The sequence below is a fragment of the Eleginops maclovinus genome, chromosome 23 (assembly GCF_036324505.1).
Source record: "Eleginops maclovinus isolate JMC-PN-2008 ecotype Puerto Natales chromosome 23, JC_Emac_rtc_rv5, whole genome shotgun sequence".
Lineage (NCBI taxonomy): Eukaryota > Metazoa > Chordata > Actinopteri > Perciformes > Eleginopidae > Eleginops > Eleginops maclovinus.
The window spans coordinates 11227036-11247069 of NC_086371.1; the positions used below are offsets into that span (position 1 = coordinate 11227036).

The window sequence follows — 20034 nt, forward strand, 5'->3', positions numbered from 1 at the left end:
TTGTCCCTCCAGCTCGCCCACTGGCGGCCTGCAGACACCCCAAAATCACGGGAAGGTAGGGAAGGTATGCTCCACATTTCAATAAATAAAAAAATCCCAGTCTGGGGTTAATAAAGTAAATCTTATCTTATCTTAACCCCAAACTACTTCTTGGAGCTGATATAGAGAAATAAATAATGGATGTATTGATTTATCTCCACCAGTGCGCCGGTGGTTGGAGGTTTATTCTCGGAGTGGCTGTGAGCCTCGAGACACTCTGGTGGAGGTTTGGCGGGAGTTACCGGGGGAGACGCACCATCTCTTCGTCCCATCCTGTGTGTCAGTGATGCGATGTGGTGGCTGCTGTGCTGACGAGGCCCTGGAGTGTGTTCCCTCCCTTACAAACACAATCACCATGGAGGTATACACACAAACACACAAACAAACTGTTTTAAGTTATCGGGGTCAAACTCATTTTAGTACAGGGGCCACATACAGCACCATTTGTTTTGATTCTATATTCATTTTCACATATGTGTAGTAATACTGACCACAGCCATAAAAAATGGGAAAATTGTAAATGTATATTAAAATGTATGCTTACAAAATACATGTGAGTAGTGACAATTACAGTTAATGTCTTCAAGCGGTGAGATGTTTTAATATGTTCTGATCTGTGTGCAGCTGATGAGAACCTCCTTTATGAAACATGAGCTTGTTGAGCTGCCGTTCGTAGAGCACAGTCAGTGTGAGTGCAGGTAATAAAACATACTCACAGATGCATGCATATACCTGTCCTTTGTTGTCCTTACAGCGCCTTTATATTCACAGTTTCTGTTTTATCTACATGCAGATTAAAAGTTCAAGTCCAGCCAACACCTACTACAAGGTAACACTTTTTTTTTTTTTTCACTTCCCTCCCCCTCCCCTTCCTTTTTCCTTCTTTGTTTTAATATCTCCTTGTCTGTTCCTTTTTAATTGTGTGTGGGTAAGCTTGTTCTGAAATGTTTTGTTCCTTCATCCTCGCTAATGATTTTATAAAACCCATGTCCACTAATGATGCTCTTATTATTCTGCTGATGATCTATGATGAGGAGGAGGTATAGGAGGGTTTCAGTGAAAAGCTGTTCTGATTAAACTCAAGTGAATGGCTGAATGGTGTTGGTGTTTAAACAAGGTAACTTAAGGCTTTCATTTTCTTATTCCTCCAAAATAAAGTCACGTAATTAATGTCTCATAACACGTGTCTAAATGTCAAAGTTTGCTCTACTGGTTTGATCAGATTAAACATGGTAAGGTAATACTGTTATTTTCCAGTAAAGGCTTTATAGATTGAACAGATAACAGTGAGTACCCAACCCTATCATATAAAATACAACGATGTGCCTCAGCACCGGTAATAAATCTCAAGGCAAAGAGATAAGTAAATACAGTATGACGTTTCTGCAGGCTGATTTTAGATCTTCAGGTTCATTGTCAGTGGATTAAAACTTGGTAGTAATAATTCATGACTTCAGGTCAACATATACTGAAAGTAAAGAAAGCCTCCTGTTCAGGCAGTACACACAATGCTGTTCAGGTTGTGTTGAGGTCTGGGACTGACAGCCTGAGACTCTGTTGGATCCCTGATGTTTGTTTGTGTACCTCATACTGGCAGGTCTAACCTCACAATCCTATGATTGCATCTTTAATGTTTATGTCTTCCTACTTCCTGTTAGGATGCAGACATAAATAAAAGATTCCAATGTATGTGTGTGTATGTGTGCATATCATTTTTTTCTTTATACTGTTCAGGTTTAATGTGTCTCTTTGACTTTGTTGGCCATATCTATGTGTGTAGATTCTCTGTATGTTGGTATAAATGTGTATGAACAATTTTTTTTGTGTTTGGAATAACATTTAATTCTGTGTGTTTACGTGTGTGCTCCTCGGTGAGTTAGCATCTGTGTGACTCTCTCCCTGCATCCCCTGGGATGGCTTGCATCCTGTTGTCACCATAGTGATGATTTTATCTACCCTGCCATGTGCTCTCTCACAGACTGACGGAGCAGAGTCACGCATCCATGATAGTATATTAGAGCCTAAAGACAACAACAGCAGCAGCAGCACATTCAGTTTATACTGCCAGAGCAGAGCTGGTAAACACCCGTCATTTGATTAATATAGTTCCCTAGCGGAGTGGATTAAAGAGCTAGGGAACTTAACCAAAAACCAAAGTGCAGATACATTTTTCTATTGAAGGCTCCAGCATACTGTTAATTAAAACATATTGTGCTCATTAAATACTAACTTAACTGCTGATCAAAGAATAAGTTAACAAATAAAAGCAAACATTCAACTCGGACATGCGGCACACTGAGGATATCAGGATACATATAATTTACTCAGTGATTTTAGTTTGGTGTTTCTTGTTGCATAGGAATTACACTTTCTCACCTCCGATAGGTGTCTAAAAATATAACACCTACACATTTCCTAAACAACCTAAACAAACATCAATTCATTTATGTTTTGGTTTGTCTGATGTACCCAGGCCTCATCTAAAGCCAACAAGAACAGACAAGAAAAGGGAGAGAGGAAAGTCCAGACAGAAGACCAGTGGAGCCTTCAGAGCCGTGTAAGTTCAAAATGTAATCACTTTATCTGGTACGAGCCTTAAAGTGATGTTTGTTACTCCTGGTAGTCAGTATTTTCTTGATACTGTAAGTTACCTTGTGAATGTTTGGATTAGAACAGAAAATATGTTATCTGGTCAACATACAGTAATTACTGAAGGACAATTTGTTTAACAGCCACAGCAGTCAAGGTCCCCCCCCCCCTAACACAAACACACACACACACACACACACACACACACACACACACACACACACACACACACACACACACACACACACACACACACACACACACACACACACACACACTCACACACTTATAAAGCTACACAGACACCTACAAGACTTTTGTGTGTTGAACAAAACATGGTACATATAACTGTCAGTTGTATTTTATATTAAATAATAAGAGTTATGATCGTTCAAGGATGATTATGATGACAATTATGATCTGAGAGGAACAGGTGAGTTTGGGTGTGTCCCCCAGGATTCCCATGATTTAATCTCAAGCAGTAAAGGAAAAGTGTTGGCTCTTTTTCCTCTGCTTCCCCTTCACTTTGCTATCTGTCATTTCTGGCCTCCGGTGTGCAAGAGGTGACTCGGTTTGGGTGTGATGTCCCTCAGCTCCTATCTATCACTCAGAACAGACTTTATTCAGAGTCTGGCAGGGGTGAAATCTGTGTAATTTGCTCCCAAATGCCACCTCTTCTGTCCATGCCAGCAGCAGGCGTGGTCATCGGGGTCTGAACAAAGATGGCCCCTCTCTGCCTCATTAAGTAACTTCATTAAAGCCTCCAGCCTCCTGAGGCAGAACCAGCTCCAGTTAATGGACCAACTGACGCAGGCAACTTTCTCAGACTCAGAGAGAGTGCAGAGCGTATAGAGGGGAAACTGAAGTGACTATAGCCATGGTAACGTACAGAAACACAGACTGACAGAGAGAGCAGAAAGTTTGCAGCAAAGGAAACAGTATCCCACATTAGTCACACATCTACCACACACACTACATTGTTTGTTTCAGTCTGGCACTGAGTGTTTAAACAAGCCTTGCATTTCCTTTTTATCCATAATATTGACGTGGTGTGGGATCAATAGCAAAACAGCAAAAAAAGATCCTGCATTGATATGTCAGTCCGTCAGTGGAGGGATTGTCAGAAATTCATGGTTCACTTGGATAAAGACTTCAGACTTGGATGATGGACTGAATTTTAAATGGACTGCATTTTATTTAGCGCCTTTCTAGTTTACCGACCAATCAAAGCGCTTCACAACACATGCCAACTTTTACCCATTCACACACTCATTCACACATTGATGGCTGAGGCTGCCATGCAAGGTGCCAACCTGCTCATGAGGAGCAGTTAGGGGTCACTGTCCCGCTCAAGGACACCAGCAACAAACCAGTGACTCTCTGAACAATAGATGACACTCTGCCTGCTGAGCCATGTCGTCCCCTGTCATTTCCTGTGGTGCCATCACATGGTGAATATTTGTGGGATTAATATTTAAAATAATGATTGGATTTCTCTTACTTTGACATTCATGCCCCCTACTAAATACATTTTAAAAAACTTAAATGTACTATTGTTTAAGTAGAAACAGCTTATCTGGCAATCAGCTAGCCCAAAAATAAAGCGTCACCTCATCAAAAAATGAAGAAATTATGCAGCTAACTACACTGTTCCTAAACCTCTCTTCTCTCCATCCAGGACACATGCTCCCCCAACTCTTCCTCCTCCATCCACCCCTCCCATCAGCTTCTCTCCCTCTCCGTCGCCTTCTCCAAGGCCTCGTTGCCACCCTTGCAGAGGGAGGAAATGGGCGCTGGATGTCACGTCCTGTCAGTGCCATTGCACCATCAGAGCTGAGAGCTGCATCCAGAAAAACCGGAGCCTCAACACGCGTCGCTGCAGGTCAGTCCACAAGCAAGCATTTTATTTTTATGTATTTGTTTTTAAACAAAATTAAACTTTAACACGAGCTCCAAAAAAATATTCTTAGGTATAAACTCAGCTAGTTGGAAAGTTGATTGGTGAGAAGCTTTGTTAGGACCAGCTGTATCTCAAGTGGAAGCACTGTGATGACACATGTCAAAGTGTAATTGAACATGACTCTGAACCGCAAAGTGGGCATATTTCATAGAAAAAAGGTATGTTGTTTGGACAATAAGGTCCAACAAAAACAATACATGTACATGCTCGTATTATCAGCAGACTCAAACTTGTAGAATCCGTCATACTTGTGAGAATCACATTTTTTCTTTCAAAAAGAAGGGAAGGGATTCATGCTTCCTCTCTTATTGTTGTTGTTGCAGGTGTGATGCCATGAGGACTTGATGTGTCCTGTCACTGTCTTTTCACCTCCTTCTTTACACCAACACCTGTTGATTCATCCCCAACTCCGCACCAGTGCCATGGAGCATACAGACGCTTGGACATCAAATAACCTCAGACTGAAGGAAATATTAGTGGGAGCACACACAAAAACCTGTTGTAACTACAAGTGCAGCATAACATAACCTAAATTTAGATCTAGTTTTGTGTGTGTGCAGCCAAAAATCTCCCCGCCTCTCACCTGCTTCAGTGGCAAAGCTTCTTTCAGTCCACATGCATGTACAGACATGTAGAGTCCCCGTACACATCCCATGAGTGGAGGGATGAGTGGCAGCTTAATGGCGTGGATTTCATACAAATTCTTTCTTGGTGGAAACAATCACAAAAGCTACTCATTTACGCCCTCCATTGGAACATATACATTTAAGAGAGCAGTACAAAACACGACTGATTGAAAGAAAAAATTGGATGTGAAGTGGACGGGTCTTACAAAGGTGTCCTACATGTTTTGGTATTTGCAGGAAAACTGCACATGGAAATGTATTCCAGGGTGAATTCAGGCCGTTTTTTGGTGCAGAGGATTTGAAAGAAAAGGCAACTAATTTTAGATGGACACGCCCACACTTAGACATACCAGAAGGACACAGGACATGCGCATGAACTGGCCCCAGTGTGCACGGACCTATAGTTTAGCTGAATACTGGCATGGAGAGTATCTGTGTGGTCTCTCCACTGAAAGACCCAGATGGGATATCCCTGCAGCCGTTCTCTCTCATTCAAAGCGTATGACCACGGGCTGGCTCTCCAAGCCGCTTTCCGGCATTTGTTTAATTTGGGCCCTTTGTCTCCATCTTCCCTCGGCTCCTCTGTTGAAAGCAGCCGCTTTGCCTCTCTTTGCCTCTCTTTGCCTCTCTTTTAGGCAGTGAGGAGAATGACAATAATGAGGCCTGGCGGCTATCCACTGCTTCACACAGACATTCACACTTATAATACCAGGAACACAGACAACACTGCAAATGCAGACACACTCAACCTGACTCACTTTGTGCTATAGCAGGCACACACACATTCATATTTACCAAGATGCAATGCGGATTGAGCATTCAAGCATAAGCATTTGGGTGCAAAAATTGTTGTTTTTATTTGCAGTTTACTGCAAATTCTTCATTTAATATTGTATTATTTGCCTCACATTTTTTATTTTAATATAATTCTGTCAAGTTGATTGAAAAGATATTCTATATTGCAGAATGTGTTTCTTTGTTTTGTTTGTTCATCTTTAATCCGTCTGCATAAAGAGTCACGCTGGGTGGCCGGCGATGTATACATTCAGCATTTAAACCGATACCCAAATGTATTGAATTTAAACAGACATGGCTCACAAGGGCAGCAAATGGGAGACTATATACATTATAATGTGTAATTCAAACAATCGGCGGGGCAGTTTTATCCACAGCAGCAAACAGAAACCAACAAATAACCGTTCCCAGTGCAGTGAAAGCAAAACATGGCTGCTTTTGTTGCAACTTAGAGAAAGGATGTAAATACTATTATTCATTTGGAACATAACTTGTTTATATTCTGACCGAATCTCACGGTTTAACTCCATGTTAGTTCATGACTGCTTGGCCGCTGGTTGGGAACGGGGATTTGAACTGTGACTGTTTGAGAAAGGACGAGGTCTTGAGCAGCTTGTCAGTCAGTGTGAGGTGCTAAAGCAAGAGCTCAGAGAACCCATTATGGCGGGTCACTGAGTTTAAACCCATTTTTGACACTGATTCAGACCTTTTGTCCTGTGCTAAATTTTTCCTGAGAATATTTTACCAGTGACGTCTTATCTCCAGGACAAACAGTAGCTCTGACACTACATAATTCATGCCCTCCTCTCCCCCAGGATTTATACAATCCTACTGTTGAAACAGTCCAGAGTCTGAATTATTTGTGTGTCAGACTCCAGCTAAAGAACTTTGTGTCAGTGGCCGGTGTGATAAGCTCTGTATTTATACTCTCCTGAAATGAGATTATTTTTTCCACGCTAGAGTCCATTGTTCAGTGTTTGTTATTACTGTCAATCAATGCTTCAATCACTACCTCTATATCACAACATATTAATGACCAAGTATTAGAGCAATGTTGTTACTTTATCTGTGTTATTTCAGACCTCTTTTTGTAATTTGTATTGTCATTTAGAATAAGCATAGTCTCCATTGTAGAAATGTGGAACTGCAGCAGATCTATAGTGATTATCACTGATTTAGAGGAACCTATAGGATTTTCTGTGTGCGTTTAAATAATCTGAAGGGAAGCATTTCTCATATGAGAAGAACTGAACAAGTACAGACCAGACACTGTGTGAAATGTGGAACAGAGGCGGTTTCTCAAAGAGTTTGTAGGTTCAAACTATATAATATCTTGAAGTACTGGCTTCCAAAGAGAAGATGGACATTTTAGGTAATGAAGCTATTTCGCTTTTTGCTGAGTGTTATGACAAGATTGATACCACCTTTTTCATCTTTGCACAGAAAATATGAAGCTGGACACAGCAATTAGTTAGCCTATCTTAGCATAACAAGTGGAAACAAGGGCAAACAGCTAGCCTGGCTCTCCTCGGACAGAAAAAATAAAGTCCATGTAGAAGCAGCAGCAGCACTAAAATGTACAAGTTAACACCTTAATCACTTTTATTTATTCTGTGAAGTGTGAAAACAACAGGTTATGGTTTTAGCAAGCAACATAATAATGAATTCACTTCAGAGACAGAGTGTGACTTTTAGACAGAGCCAGGATATCTGTTTACCCTAGAGAGATGGCTATCAACCTTCTCATGTAACTCTCAGCAATAAAGCAAACAAGCATGTTACACAAATGTTTAAATTATGAATAAGTAATTAATGCATTTGTTATTATATCCTTAGTTCTTCGATAACATTGCATTTTGTAAACAAATATTTTGGGAAACCTGAGAGTCTCAGTACAGATTGCACTTGTGTTTAAGATTGCAGAGAACATACTGTACAATATTCCGTTGGGGAGAAAAACTGAAGGAGCAAATAGACTCCACTCATGCAGACATGTACGACATATCAGAGACATAATGGCAAAAGAGCTGAGGCGCTGAGATCCCTTTTTGAGCGCCTCTGTTCTTACTTCTTTAGACCAAATTTTCTTTATTGAAATTACAAAATTCTTAACAATTAAAGCTGCAAACCCATCAGACAGCATAAGGTTGCTTCCTATAATTTCAACACCACTTTTTAAGATATACAGCTTGGACATTTTAATATACAACAAAAACATCAGTGTGCTCAGTCAACATTACTCTGTAAAGGTAGCTCTGTTCTAGCCTCCAGTGACTTAGCCTATAGAGACCCCTTACTAAACTATATAACAATTCATAATCTCTAATATGCCGTAGTACCTAGTGTATACTCTAGAGATGTATTTGTAACATCATTTTAGCTATACTTAAAGATCTCTTCTCTGCGAATACATTGTACTAATGTAGCCTACGTATCTGTAAAGAAAACACTCTTTTTTTGCTGCTACACCATTTGTGCCCTTTTATGATGTCTTTGTAGAAAAAGTGTTATGTTGAATTAGTATATAAATGCCAATTAATCGATTCAATGTCCACATAAAAGTGTATACTGCATCGTCAATTATATTGAAAATGATACCAGGATAAAACCATGATGTTACAGATGTTAATAAAGGAAATGTCTTATTTTTCATATAAACCTCTGGTTTTCTTCCTGTCACTGTTTATCCACTATGGCCTCATGCTTGCTCTGACCTTGTCTCCCCCGTCTCTTTGTTTTAATCTCTCATTGGACGGTAATGAAAGGCAAACAGTCTCTTTTGATTACAGTGACACCCTGGGAGTTGGGTACAGAGAAAGTGTGTGTGATGTGACGTGGCTGTGTTGTGAGACATAATATTGTTCCCACACTCCTCTCATCGGTACAGCTGAGTCAGAAGCAGGTCGAGTACAGAGGTGTGCAGGCCCACACAAGTGGAGGAAAATTGCTAAATGCATTTACTCAAGTACAGTTCTGAGGCCTTTACTTTACAATCTTATTGTAGAATAAGATAAGATAAGATAAGATGGAACTTTATGTATTCCTGTGGGGAAATTCAGGGGAAAACTGCTAAAACAGGCTGCCACTAATTCATTTGAGAGTTATAGTTAGAATTTACTTTGTAAAAACTGATTTTACACACAAATAAAACGACCAGTTCCACTTGAATTTTACTTCAACTTGCAGCCAGGTGAAACATAGGCATATTCATACATAAAACATATAAAATTACATAAAATATCAGCAAAATTCTGTAAAACAAATGCTAAAACCCAACTCATCAGTAAGGAAAACTGGAGTTCATCCAGCGATTACCATCACTCAATAAAGAATTTTTGATGATAAACACTTCATTTATAATAAGTGTCAATTGTACATCACAAAACATAATACATTTATATAGACAAGTTTAGACTTAGTTTTATAATGTCAGCACAGGGGTTCAGTGCCTAGCAGTGTGAAGCATATTGGATGTGTTATGGCATTCTTTCACTATTTCTCAGCTCTTGGCAGGGATTATGAGGAGTTTGACGATGACATAATGATGACGAAAGCTTCTTGTAATGTGATGTTCAGCTCTCAATTGTTCCCTTCTCATCATCTAACATTTCCACACAGACTTTACACCAAAGTAAGGGTGATAAGTTAATGAGTTTTTGTATATCACTGGCTCTAAAAATTGACAAGCTGACATGGCAATATTATTGTATAATGAGGATTGATGACATGTATATTAGCAGCAGTTTAATTTAGCCGTTGGTACTGAGTTTTAAGAGAAAAGGAGATGATGTAAGGATGCAGAGGAGAGGGTAGAGGAGATAAATGCTGCTGCCAACCTATCTGTCTGGAGGGGCATAATGCCAGTACTAAATATAGCTGCAAGATTAGGGAGACAGAGAGAGAGAAAGGGACACATCGAGGCACCCATCACCATGCAGATAAGATACCTTACTCCAAAATGTGCTTTTAAAGCTCTGAGCTAGACAGAAACCACTCAAAACTTGTCATCGTCTGCTCTCTTTCATGTGTCACCTTGACTATTTCTTTGTATGTTCTTATTCTATTCATGTATTAATTTGACTTCATGCATGTATTTTCAACCAGTAGTTCACATGTCTGCCTCCCTTCATCCCTCTGCACCACTCAGCCTCTGCACTTGTGTCAGAACTTCCTGTATTTTTCCACCTTGCTCTCTCTGCGTTCCGAGTCGTGTTTTTGTAATAACTCCAGGCACGGTGTCCTCCCTGCTTTTGTAGCAGCAGCTGTGTTGAAGCAGGTACTGGACGCTATCTGGCCTGCAAGTGTGTTTTGTTAGATGGTATCAGCACCCCTGTGTGTGTCAGAGAGAGAGAGAGAGAGAGAGAGAGAGAGAGAGAGAGAGAGAGAGAGAGAGAGAGAGAGAGAGAGAGAGAGAGAGAGAGAGAGACAGAGAGACAGAGAGACAGAGACAGATAGAGATAAAACACTGACAGAGATTGAGTAGGGAATGTGCCATGCAAAGAAGAATCATGTGTGTTTGCTGGGTTCTGTTGAACTCACAGGAAAGTGAGTGTTTTTTAACTTCTCTTGTGAATACAAAGAACTTTTTATTTTATTTTACAAAACAAATAAACAGTGTTATCTGCAACAGAAACATGCATCCTCATCTGTCTCGACCCAACTGAAGGACATCAACCTTGATAAAAGATTTACGGATCTCACATGGGAAACAGTACCTACAAAGTCAACGAGTTGAGTTGAGTTTGTGTGAACTCCACAAGCTATTATCTGGAAATGTAAAACTATAAAGGAATTATTAATAAATAAAACCACTTAGTAGTGAGATCTTGTTTTGCTAAAGCATTGTTGTATAATTTTCCCAACATCAATGTAAATATTCTGAATGTATGAGAAAACAAATGATTTTACAATAACATAGTACAATATTCTATACTGTTAAGCTATTCATTAAACATGAACTATTGTCTTCTGTCCTGATGTTCAACAAACAGATGAAAACATCATGTGTGAAAACTTAAGGGGAGTGTTTCAGAGGAACAGATATGTTTAGTGGATTAAAGTGAGATATAAAGGGTGGAGGAGAGAGCAGATGAGAGGTATAGGGACCGGGTGGAGGGTTTTTTGTGGTTGGGGGTCTAGCAGGTAAGGGCATATTTGTAGTCTGGGCATGCTGGATCCTGTCCGGTTGAGGATGCGGGTACCAGTAGGAGTGAAAAGAGATCAGAGAGCCTGCTGGATGTTATCCCTTCATCAGTACCATAACTGCAGGTCGACTCACCTGAGGCAGCAGCCAATCACATCCTCTGTCTTTCTGTCTGTCTGTCTGTCTGTCTGTCTGTCTGTCTGTCTGTCTGTCTGTCTGTCTGTCTGTCTGTCTGTCTGTCTGTCTGTCTGTCTGTCTGTCTGTCTGTCTGTCTGTCTGTCTGTCTGTCTGTCTGTCTGTCTGTCTGTCTGTCATCTCATTTGACTTGCAGCATGCATCTGTTTTAGGTGACAGATTGATCTTTTTATGCGTTTTATGGTTCTATTAGTGCTCTTATATTTTCCTGTGTTAATAATTTAGGTACATTAGCCTAACATATGGCTGTTTATTATTCCTTTTACCTCGGTGATTTTGATGTTTATGCAACCACTAGGCTCCAACAGGCTCATATTTATCTTGTAATGTAGAATGGTCTAATAAATCACCTGAGTCTCTTGTCTTAAAAATATGAGGGTTAAGTAGGTTGGTATATTGCATACAGCATAGCGTCCATGAAGCCTTTCATTAATATTGTCACATTTGTTCCCTGCCCTTTATTCAGTCCCTTAGTTATGGTTTCTTTTTTTTATGTAACTACGTAATCAAAGGACAATACTTGACGGTATGTAGACTGTGTGTAAGACTACTGAGAATAAAACAAAACAAATACAGTCTATGAATTCAAATCCTGTGGAAGACATTTTATCTGCCAGTTTACTACTGATATGACAGAAGAGGTTAAACTGGAAGGTCACCAGTTCCAGTCCCCGAAAGACCAAGTGCTACCGTGGTGTCCCTGAGCAAGGCACCGTTCCCTACACTCCTCCCTGGGTGCAGTACATATGGCAGCCCACTGCTCCTAACTCTAGGATGGGTCAAATGCAGATGTCTCGAATTTCCCCACGGGGATTAATAAAAGTACATTGTTGTTTTTCATGTGTAATTGTTTGTTTGCCAATATCTGGTGTATGCCAATAAAAATAATATTTTTAAATCTCGGAGAGTACTTGTTTTTCTTTATTACCAAACCAATATTTATTTAAAATATAACTTTTCCATTATGGATCACACATCATGTACTGCACTGCACACAGGGGGTGTGGTGCCCTCTGGTGGTCACATGATGCCCATGCAGGGATTTTCCGCCGTGGTAAAGTAGACGTGGCAGTGACGTCAGTGCCGGAAACGACCCGGATCGGAACTTTAACTCCTGGGTTGATTAGTTTTCACCAGAAACGTCGAGAGCTCCCGAAATATCATGTAATGTCGACTCAAGTAAGTTGTAACTGATTGATTTGTGTCTATTAAATATCATTTAATCTCCCTTAGTTGGTTTAGGTTGAATGTGACCGAGGTAAAGGAAGACAGACCGTTTGTAAAGCTTGGCTAGTTTCCTTAAGCTAACGTTAGCCTGTGGTTAGCCGGTGAGGCCGTGATCAGCTGTCGGATGATCTGCCTTTGCTCCCACACAGAACCGCCACATAATCACTGTTACGTAATGGTGTGAATGTTTACCTCACCTGTGGTTTTATTTTTAAGCTTTTGGCACTTATTTGTTGTTTATTGTTTGTCTATTGGTCGTGTTGTCGCTGATTGGAACGTTAGCTAACGGCACGAATGCTTCTCACTAGCTAACATCACATATTGTTTATTTATCAGTTACATTTCAAACTGTCAACCCACAATATGTTCACGACGGGTTTTTTTCCGTTACCGCAGACATGTGTGTACATATTTGGATGAAGGATACCCCACCTTGGATGTGAGTGTGCGTACATCGGGAGGTCTTCTCAGTTATCCATCACACAAGGCAGAGGTGGTCTCGGGTGGTTTCTGCTCTACAGCCGGCTGCTGTGACCCTTTACCGGCTGCAGGATGACGTGCCGTGACCGGACCCTCGAGTTCCAGTCGGCCTGTAAATCTCTCCAGGGCAGACCGGTATGTTGGCTCAAAACAAATGACATCACAACACAATAACAACAAAATCACTTTATGTAAGATTATCCATTTGCCCTGAAGATGGAACACAAAATTACGAACTTGATTTAAATCCAGGACCACTTACTGTATAGATTATACATTGGACTCCCTCAAGTATTCCCCTTAGCATAAATTGAGGTGGTCTATTTTCACTTCTTTGATACCTAAAAGATCATAAGAGAAATCTCTGATAAATGTAGACCTGTATTTAAAGTATGTTGAACACTTCAAGACTTATATTAGTATATGAGCTAAGATATGTTTCAAGGTTCACAGGTTTATTTACTGAACCACAAAGCATTTAAATGTAAATTAAAATATATATTCTAACGGTATGAATCTCAAAATGTCCCACTGCCCCAACTTTGATGATCAGTAGGTTACAAATGCGTCACAAGTTTACTCTGTGTACTCGCTGACTGATCTTTACTTTTGCTTTTTGTTTTGTGTTTTTTTTTTCCCTTCCGAAATATTTCTCACTGCATCTACTTCTGGTTCCACACCTGTTAGCTGTAGTCTGTTGAAATTGAGTTCAAGGCATTTAAGCACATTTTTGGTAGGGTTAAGCACAAACAGATGTTCTTGCTGCAATCTTTCAGAAAATAGGGGCCTTTTTCTATCTCCAAGATAAGGGCAATCAGTTATATACAGTATATAGCACCATTTGAAGCTGACACAACTGTATTTTTGTTGTGCTTTCCAAATGCTTTGGCTGATATAAGTTATCCCAGAGTTACTGGTGTCAGTATATGTCTGCTTAAATAAAACACTGCAGGACAAGAAGGCCAAAAATACATTTGAGGTAATATAGAAACAGTTTGATAGTTTGTCTACCAGAGAGCACAGATATGTTTACTACAAAATATCCCTCTCTGTGAACTGCATGTTTAAGTTTCTTTCGCCAGTTGTAACAGGATACTTATCAAACATGCTTGTTTATGTAACCTGTTAAAACAGCAATATTGGCCTAATTGTTGTTTTCAGGTATGTTTTTAAGCTCCCATGTGTCACCATCTGTATCAGCCTCAGCAATCTAGTCTCGGATGGACTATAATTACAGGTTACTTGTGCTCACAGTGACACCATAAAACATTGCATTTCTTGGTTAGACTGAGAGCCCAAAGTCTTATTTTCAAGCTTATAAAAAGTGTCTGACCAGGAAATAATGATTACAGTGTTCAGTTGATCAACAACATTTGAATCGATGCTTTCCCAGTTGCTTGACCAATTCATTAGTCATCAATATCTGTTTTAGATATTTTCAGCCTGTAATTTTCAATGTGTCTTCTTATGTCATATGTTCTTCCTCTCCTGGCAGAATGGAGTCCAGCCCAGTAAACCGGCTCTCGCGGCCCTCAGGCAGCGCAGTGACTTCACAGTTATGGCCAAGTAAGTTCCTCATCTGTTTTTCCACTACTCATAAATATTTGCTGAATGTACTTTCACTTTGCTGTTGATTTTGGGTGTTACATTATTTGTATACCCACACTAGGCACTTCCTCGTACTTATTGCATTGGAAATTCATCTTTATTGGCCTTAATACATCCTTAGACATCCATACGTTTAATGAGAAGATTGATACCAAAATGTTTTCCATAGCATGTCTAGTCCAACACAGACATAAAGTACAGAGGTAGAGTTGTCATAATCTTGTAGCTGTTCTGAATGCAATCGAGCATATTTCACCAGTTATTGTTGTACCTATTTTATTGTGTGCATGACTATGAACGCTTTGTGTTTGTGTATTTCCTTTTAGGAGAATTGGAAAAGACTTGAGCAATACTTTTGCCAAACTGGAAAAGCTCACCATTTGTAAGTTTTCCTTTTCCATTTCATTTTATAATAATACAAAATAATCTTTATATCCGTTTGGGTCTCAAAGTATCCGAAGGGCTGATTCCCCATGCTGTTGTTTTCATTTTTAGTGGCAAAAAGAAAATCTCTGTTTGACGACAAGGCAGTGGAGATCGAGGAGCTAACGTACATCATCAAACAAGTGAGTTGAATTGTTAGCAGCCCATGGAATGCGGTTTTGCAAACATACTGTACATTGGCTGTGAATACATTGGCTTAGTCCGGGGATGTCTTATTAAATGTCGTCACTCTTGTGTTTTTAGGACATCAACAGTCTAAACAAACAGATAGCACAGCTGCAGGACTTGGTGAGATCCCGCGCTGCTCCAGGTGGCCGACACATCCAAACCCACTCTAACACTATTGTGGTGTCATTACAGGTACATTCAACATTTTTAATTCAAATTATATTATATATTTGTTTTGAGTCCAAATGCATGGTTCTGTTTTTAAAATTGTCATAAACTTTGCTTTTAAGCCAGTGTTACCAACATTACATCAGTTTTTCGACCTTGAATTTTCACATACCAGACTGTTAAACAGTGCCTCAACATTGCATGTCTTTTAACACAAGTATTAGTGGTCATTATTGAAGTAAACCTAAAAAGAAAGTTAAATAGAGACATTGAATAGGCAATTTTAAAGTGAATCATAATAATCAATAACTGATTCATCCAAATGATAAGTCCATGTTTAACAAGGCTTGTAAAAACATGTGTTTTTATAATCTTTGTTATTAACATATTTGATGTTTTTCTTATTTGTTTTGGTTTGAAGTTGAAGTAGTGTATTATAGATAGAAAGATAGAATGATACTTTAATGATCCCAATGGGGAAATGATTTAGTTACATAGCAGCAGTGTGTCCAGGTATTAAAAAACGTTAAAGTTGGAGAGAAAAAAAAGGTATAAATGTAATAGAATTAAATAAAAGCAATAAACATCAGCAAGTGTGTATATACACATACCAGGCATGACTCATAAACAATAGCATGAGCGAATGAATGTGAAATTATTATTTACACATTAGCGCTCTGTCACAAATGTACAAAGCTAGATTTGTTTTAAACTGGCTATATTTTGTGTTGTCCACAGTCCAAACTGGCTTCAATGTCCAATGACTTCAAATCAGTCCTAGAAGTTAGAACAGAGGTGAGTTGTGAATGCCTTTTAAATTTCAAACGCAGAAAATACTACTTTTTAAATATTTCTGAGTATACAGTCATGTTTAGCTCTCTCATCATTTGTCCGTTTCCCTGCAGAACCTGAAGCAGCAGCGCAGCAGGAGAGAGCAGTTCTCCCAGCCCCCTGTGTCGGCTTCTCCTCTGATGGCCAACAACTTCAGTAAGTCCACCCACACCTCAGCTTCACACTTGCTGTCACTCACTATGATTTTCACAAGGATCATTCTGGCGTAGCTTTATAAGGGCTTGTTCACTCAGTACTGACTATTATTTGCGGGTAAAAGGGAACTGTCATCCTATCATACCGCTCTGTTTCACACTCACTGGTGTAATATTAACATGCAGCGCAAATTAAATCCAAGTCCTCGGAGATCCCCCAAACCTTATTAATCAATTAATTGAATAATTTCCTGCTGTTTATCTTTCCATCGAACATGCCGTCGTTTCTAGAAGCGTCATAGAGTGAACACACCTTTATTGAGTATTTGTTTAGGCTCTGAGGCAACATTCAAAATCTCTAAATAAAAGAATTATCTAAACCTTTTCCTCCAGAGAGCTTAGATGGTTTCTGTGGGGACATTTACACTGCCAGTAAACGTTTATGAACAGTCCGTTTCAGCATTTCTGGTAAAAACTCAAACATTCTGCTCACTGTTTACAAAAATACACACTTGTATCTAAATTAAAAATCAATTTAAATCATTTGAAATAGATCTCATCAAAAAATGGTTTGATTTTAATCGCTTTAATTAGGCCCCTGTATCAAACTACATGTTCTATAGCAATCTTGCCTTTATTGATTGACCTTTCTTTAATAAAATCTAAATCATTATACTATACTAAAGTGCTTGAGGAAAAAAGGTGTGTGAAAAAACCAATTTTTGCACTTTTTGAGGTCAAAACTAGGAGACTATTACATTTAATTACATAAAACACAAATAATGTTGTTTTAAAGGTTCTTGTATTTCAGTTTGTCTATGAATTTGAGCTTATTTACAATGAGCATCTTGTTTGAACTAAGTCCAAAATGCCGTAGATGTTCAGAAACAGTTCGACTGGCAGTGTATTTTTCGCCTAGCTGTTGTAGGGACCTGCTCCTTGTGAATGATTATTACTGTATTTGGTCATCTATAATGCAAAAATTAAAAAATATTTTAGGGAGCCGCAAAAAAGGGGCCCAGGAGCCGCAGGCAGCTCGCGAGCCGCGCTATGGTTACCAGGGCAATACAACCTCAAATTTAAAAGGTATTTCCCGGGAACGCTTGACTCTCCCAGCGGGTATAACTAGCTTCTGTATGTGCCCGCTGTTCTTTCTGTTTTCCCCCCTCTACCATTGAGGATATCGTTCGGATCATCTTGAACATGTGTTTGTGTTTTGCTCTTTGTCTCCCTTCAGAGAGCTCGGTCCTCATGCAGGATGAGTCCAGGAGTATGGGGGACGTAGCCATCGATATGGACTCTCAGAGCAATCCCTTGCAACTCAGCTTATTGATGAGCAGGTAGACTGTCGCTGTGTATTTGTCAAATTCAGGCAGATTGTATTTCTCATTTGCTAGCACAAAAGCCCGTCCAACATTTACCCACTGTAAACGAAACATAGAAGTGAAATGCTTGCTCTAATGTGGCCCTCGTATGTTTGTTACAGGACTCATACATACAGAGCCGTTCAGACACCATGCAGAACATCGAGAGCACCATTGTGGAGCTGGGCTCTATATTCCAGCAGCTGGCACACATGGTGAAGGAGCAAGAGGAGACCATCCAGAGGTAAGCTGCAGCAGGAAATGGAGGGAGAAATGTGGGAAATATGCTTGTTTGCTCGTTGTGAATTGCACGACAAGAAGATAACACTCATGTCAGGGGGTTGGCTATGAAGATCAAGTCAGGTAAGCTTAGACTAGCACAAAGACTGGAGAACGAGGGGACTTGCTAGCTTTACTCTATCGAAGGCTTTAAGAAATCGACCTCACAGCCCCTCTGATACTCATTAATCAACAGTCATACAGTATTTTGTTTGTTTAAATCTAGTTTCATATTTACAGTACAGAAACGACAGTGGCATCAATCTTCTCTTCTAACTTATACTTAATTTTAATTTGTCAAAGCAGGACAGCTAAAAACTTAACTTACCTTTACAGTGACATAACTCAAAAAAAGAATAAACTAAACTGGGATACACTTCTGTTTTTAGCAGGCAAGCAACTAAATGTCAAAAATGTATAATTATATCTAAAACTATTTTATAAACAACTGTTGATAAACAAGCAATACTAATCTGGAAACTGGGTGTAAGAAGGCAAATTCTGAAACAATGACAAAAAGAAGTTTTTCCGAATTATAAAGAAACAGTAAGTCACGTTCTTAATTATCCAGTACTCTTCTCATTGCATTTGTTTTCTTTCTCGTGCTTCTCTCTCAGGATTGACGCTAACGTGGAGGACACCCAGCTGAACGTGGACGCCGCTCACACAGAGATCCTCAAATACTTCCAGTCGGTCTCCTCCAACCGCTGGCTGATGATCAAGATCTTTCTGGTCCTCGTCGTCTTCTTCATCATCTTTGTCGTCTTCTTCGCTTAAAGGAAAGAAGAGGAAACAGCACATCGTAAGATTGGAAGTGAAGCTAAAGCTGGACTCAGGCGACATGTCCAGGCGACCTATTTGAAGGACAGACTACTCTATGAAAGTGACACTTAGAGGCTTGGGAGCTGCCCAGATTATAATAAAACTTTTCCATTAACACAAAGACTTTCCGGTTGTTCCCAAGCCACAGACTCTGGATCTTAATTTTGACGATTCAGTGAAGAATGAAGATGTCGAACTCTGTCTAAATTAAAGATTAAATTATCAAAAATCCCCACTTTGTATAGAGAGAGAGAGAGAGAGCAGGAAACGGCTCATTATTGTACTTTGACCAATTATTCATAAACATTTAATCAGAATGGCTATAATTTAATGGTTTGGTTCTGCAAACTGTCTTTGTAATTTTCTTGATGACCCCAAATGTCATCCATTATAATTCTGATATTTTTTCACAGCCAAACAACTGAACTGGAGTTTATCATCACATAATTTTGCTTCTTAGTTTACCTACTTTGCATGACTATGTCCGTGGTTTATCAGCAATTCTTTACTTCGGATATTTTTTACTCTGTTATGCTTTCAAACTTTATTTGCCAAAAGTGTACTCAATACGAAGACACTCGCTGCGGTCCAGCATTTCGTGTCCTGAAAGAAGAAAGAAAGGTTCCACAGCTGAAGGGGGCCAGTTTAATTTGGATACAGGTTGTACGAAATGTTGTTAAGTTATAAAACAATACTGTTTTTAAAGGAAATGGCTGGTTAAAAAAACCTTACAGTCAGTGCTGCAGACGTCAGCATGAGACAAGTATCTGAAGGGTTTGACATCAGTGCTTATGAAGGGGATAGGCTGGTTGTGCAGGATCACTATAAAGTGACTCAATCAGCCAGATTCCCTGGAAGTGTCTGGTTGGATGTCACCGTTGAAATTCCTTTCCCTCTTAATCTATCCCAATGTTATTTAAATGACCACAGCTTTTTAAAAAGAAAGAAAACATTGTTCTAATTTTTCCCTGTCTGTTCTTTTTTTTTTAGCCAAATGCCTTGACTTCTATGTATAAAGTGCAAATAGTGATAATGATGTGTTGATAAAAGAAGTGCATATTAATAAAATGATAATGGGGTTTGGCAGCATGGCTGAGATGTTCTTGGGATAAGAGGATTAGTCACCAGTGGTATAATTAGC

General features: G+C 39.4%; 2 protein-coding genes across 3 annotated transcripts in view; both read left to right on the top strand.

Annotated features, from left to right (window-relative positions):
• vegfba (vascular endothelial growth factor Ba) overlaps nt 1-8667 on the top strand; it is a 14571-nt gene extending 5904 nt beyond the window's left edge. The window contains exons 2-8 of one of the 2 annotated variants that reach the window (XM_063876911.1): nt 13-64; nt 204-400; nt 664-737; nt 833-868; nt 2513-2596; nt 4307-4510; nt 4912-8667. In XM_063876911.1, the coding sequence (XP_063732981.1) occupies nt 13-64; nt 204-400; nt 664-737; nt 833-868; nt 2513-2596; nt 4307-4510; nt 4912-4933 (669 nt within the window). In that variant the 3' untranslated portion in view covers nt 4934-8667. The remainder of the gene's footprint in view (nt 1-12; nt 65-203; nt 401-663; nt 738-832; nt 869-2512; nt 2597-4306; nt 4511-4911) is intronic. The other variant, XM_063876912.1, reaches the window with a different exon arrangement.
• Nucleotides 8668-12407: 3740 nt separating this feature from the next.
• stx5a (syntaxin 5A) lies at nt 12408-19979 on the top strand. The gene is given in 13 exon segments (XM_063876369.1): nt 12408-12526; nt 12971-13189; nt 14550-14620; nt 14989-15044; nt 15158-15228; nt 15350-15466; nt 16181-16237; nt 16348-16429; nt 17428-17514; nt 17666-17736; nt 17739-17768; nt 17915-18036; nt 18689-19979. Coding segments are annotated over 12 exon segments (987 nt in total). The 5' UTR covers nt 12408-12526; nt 12971-13126; the 3' UTR covers nt 18849-19979.
• The last annotated feature ends 55 nt before the right edge of the window (nt 19980-20034 follow it).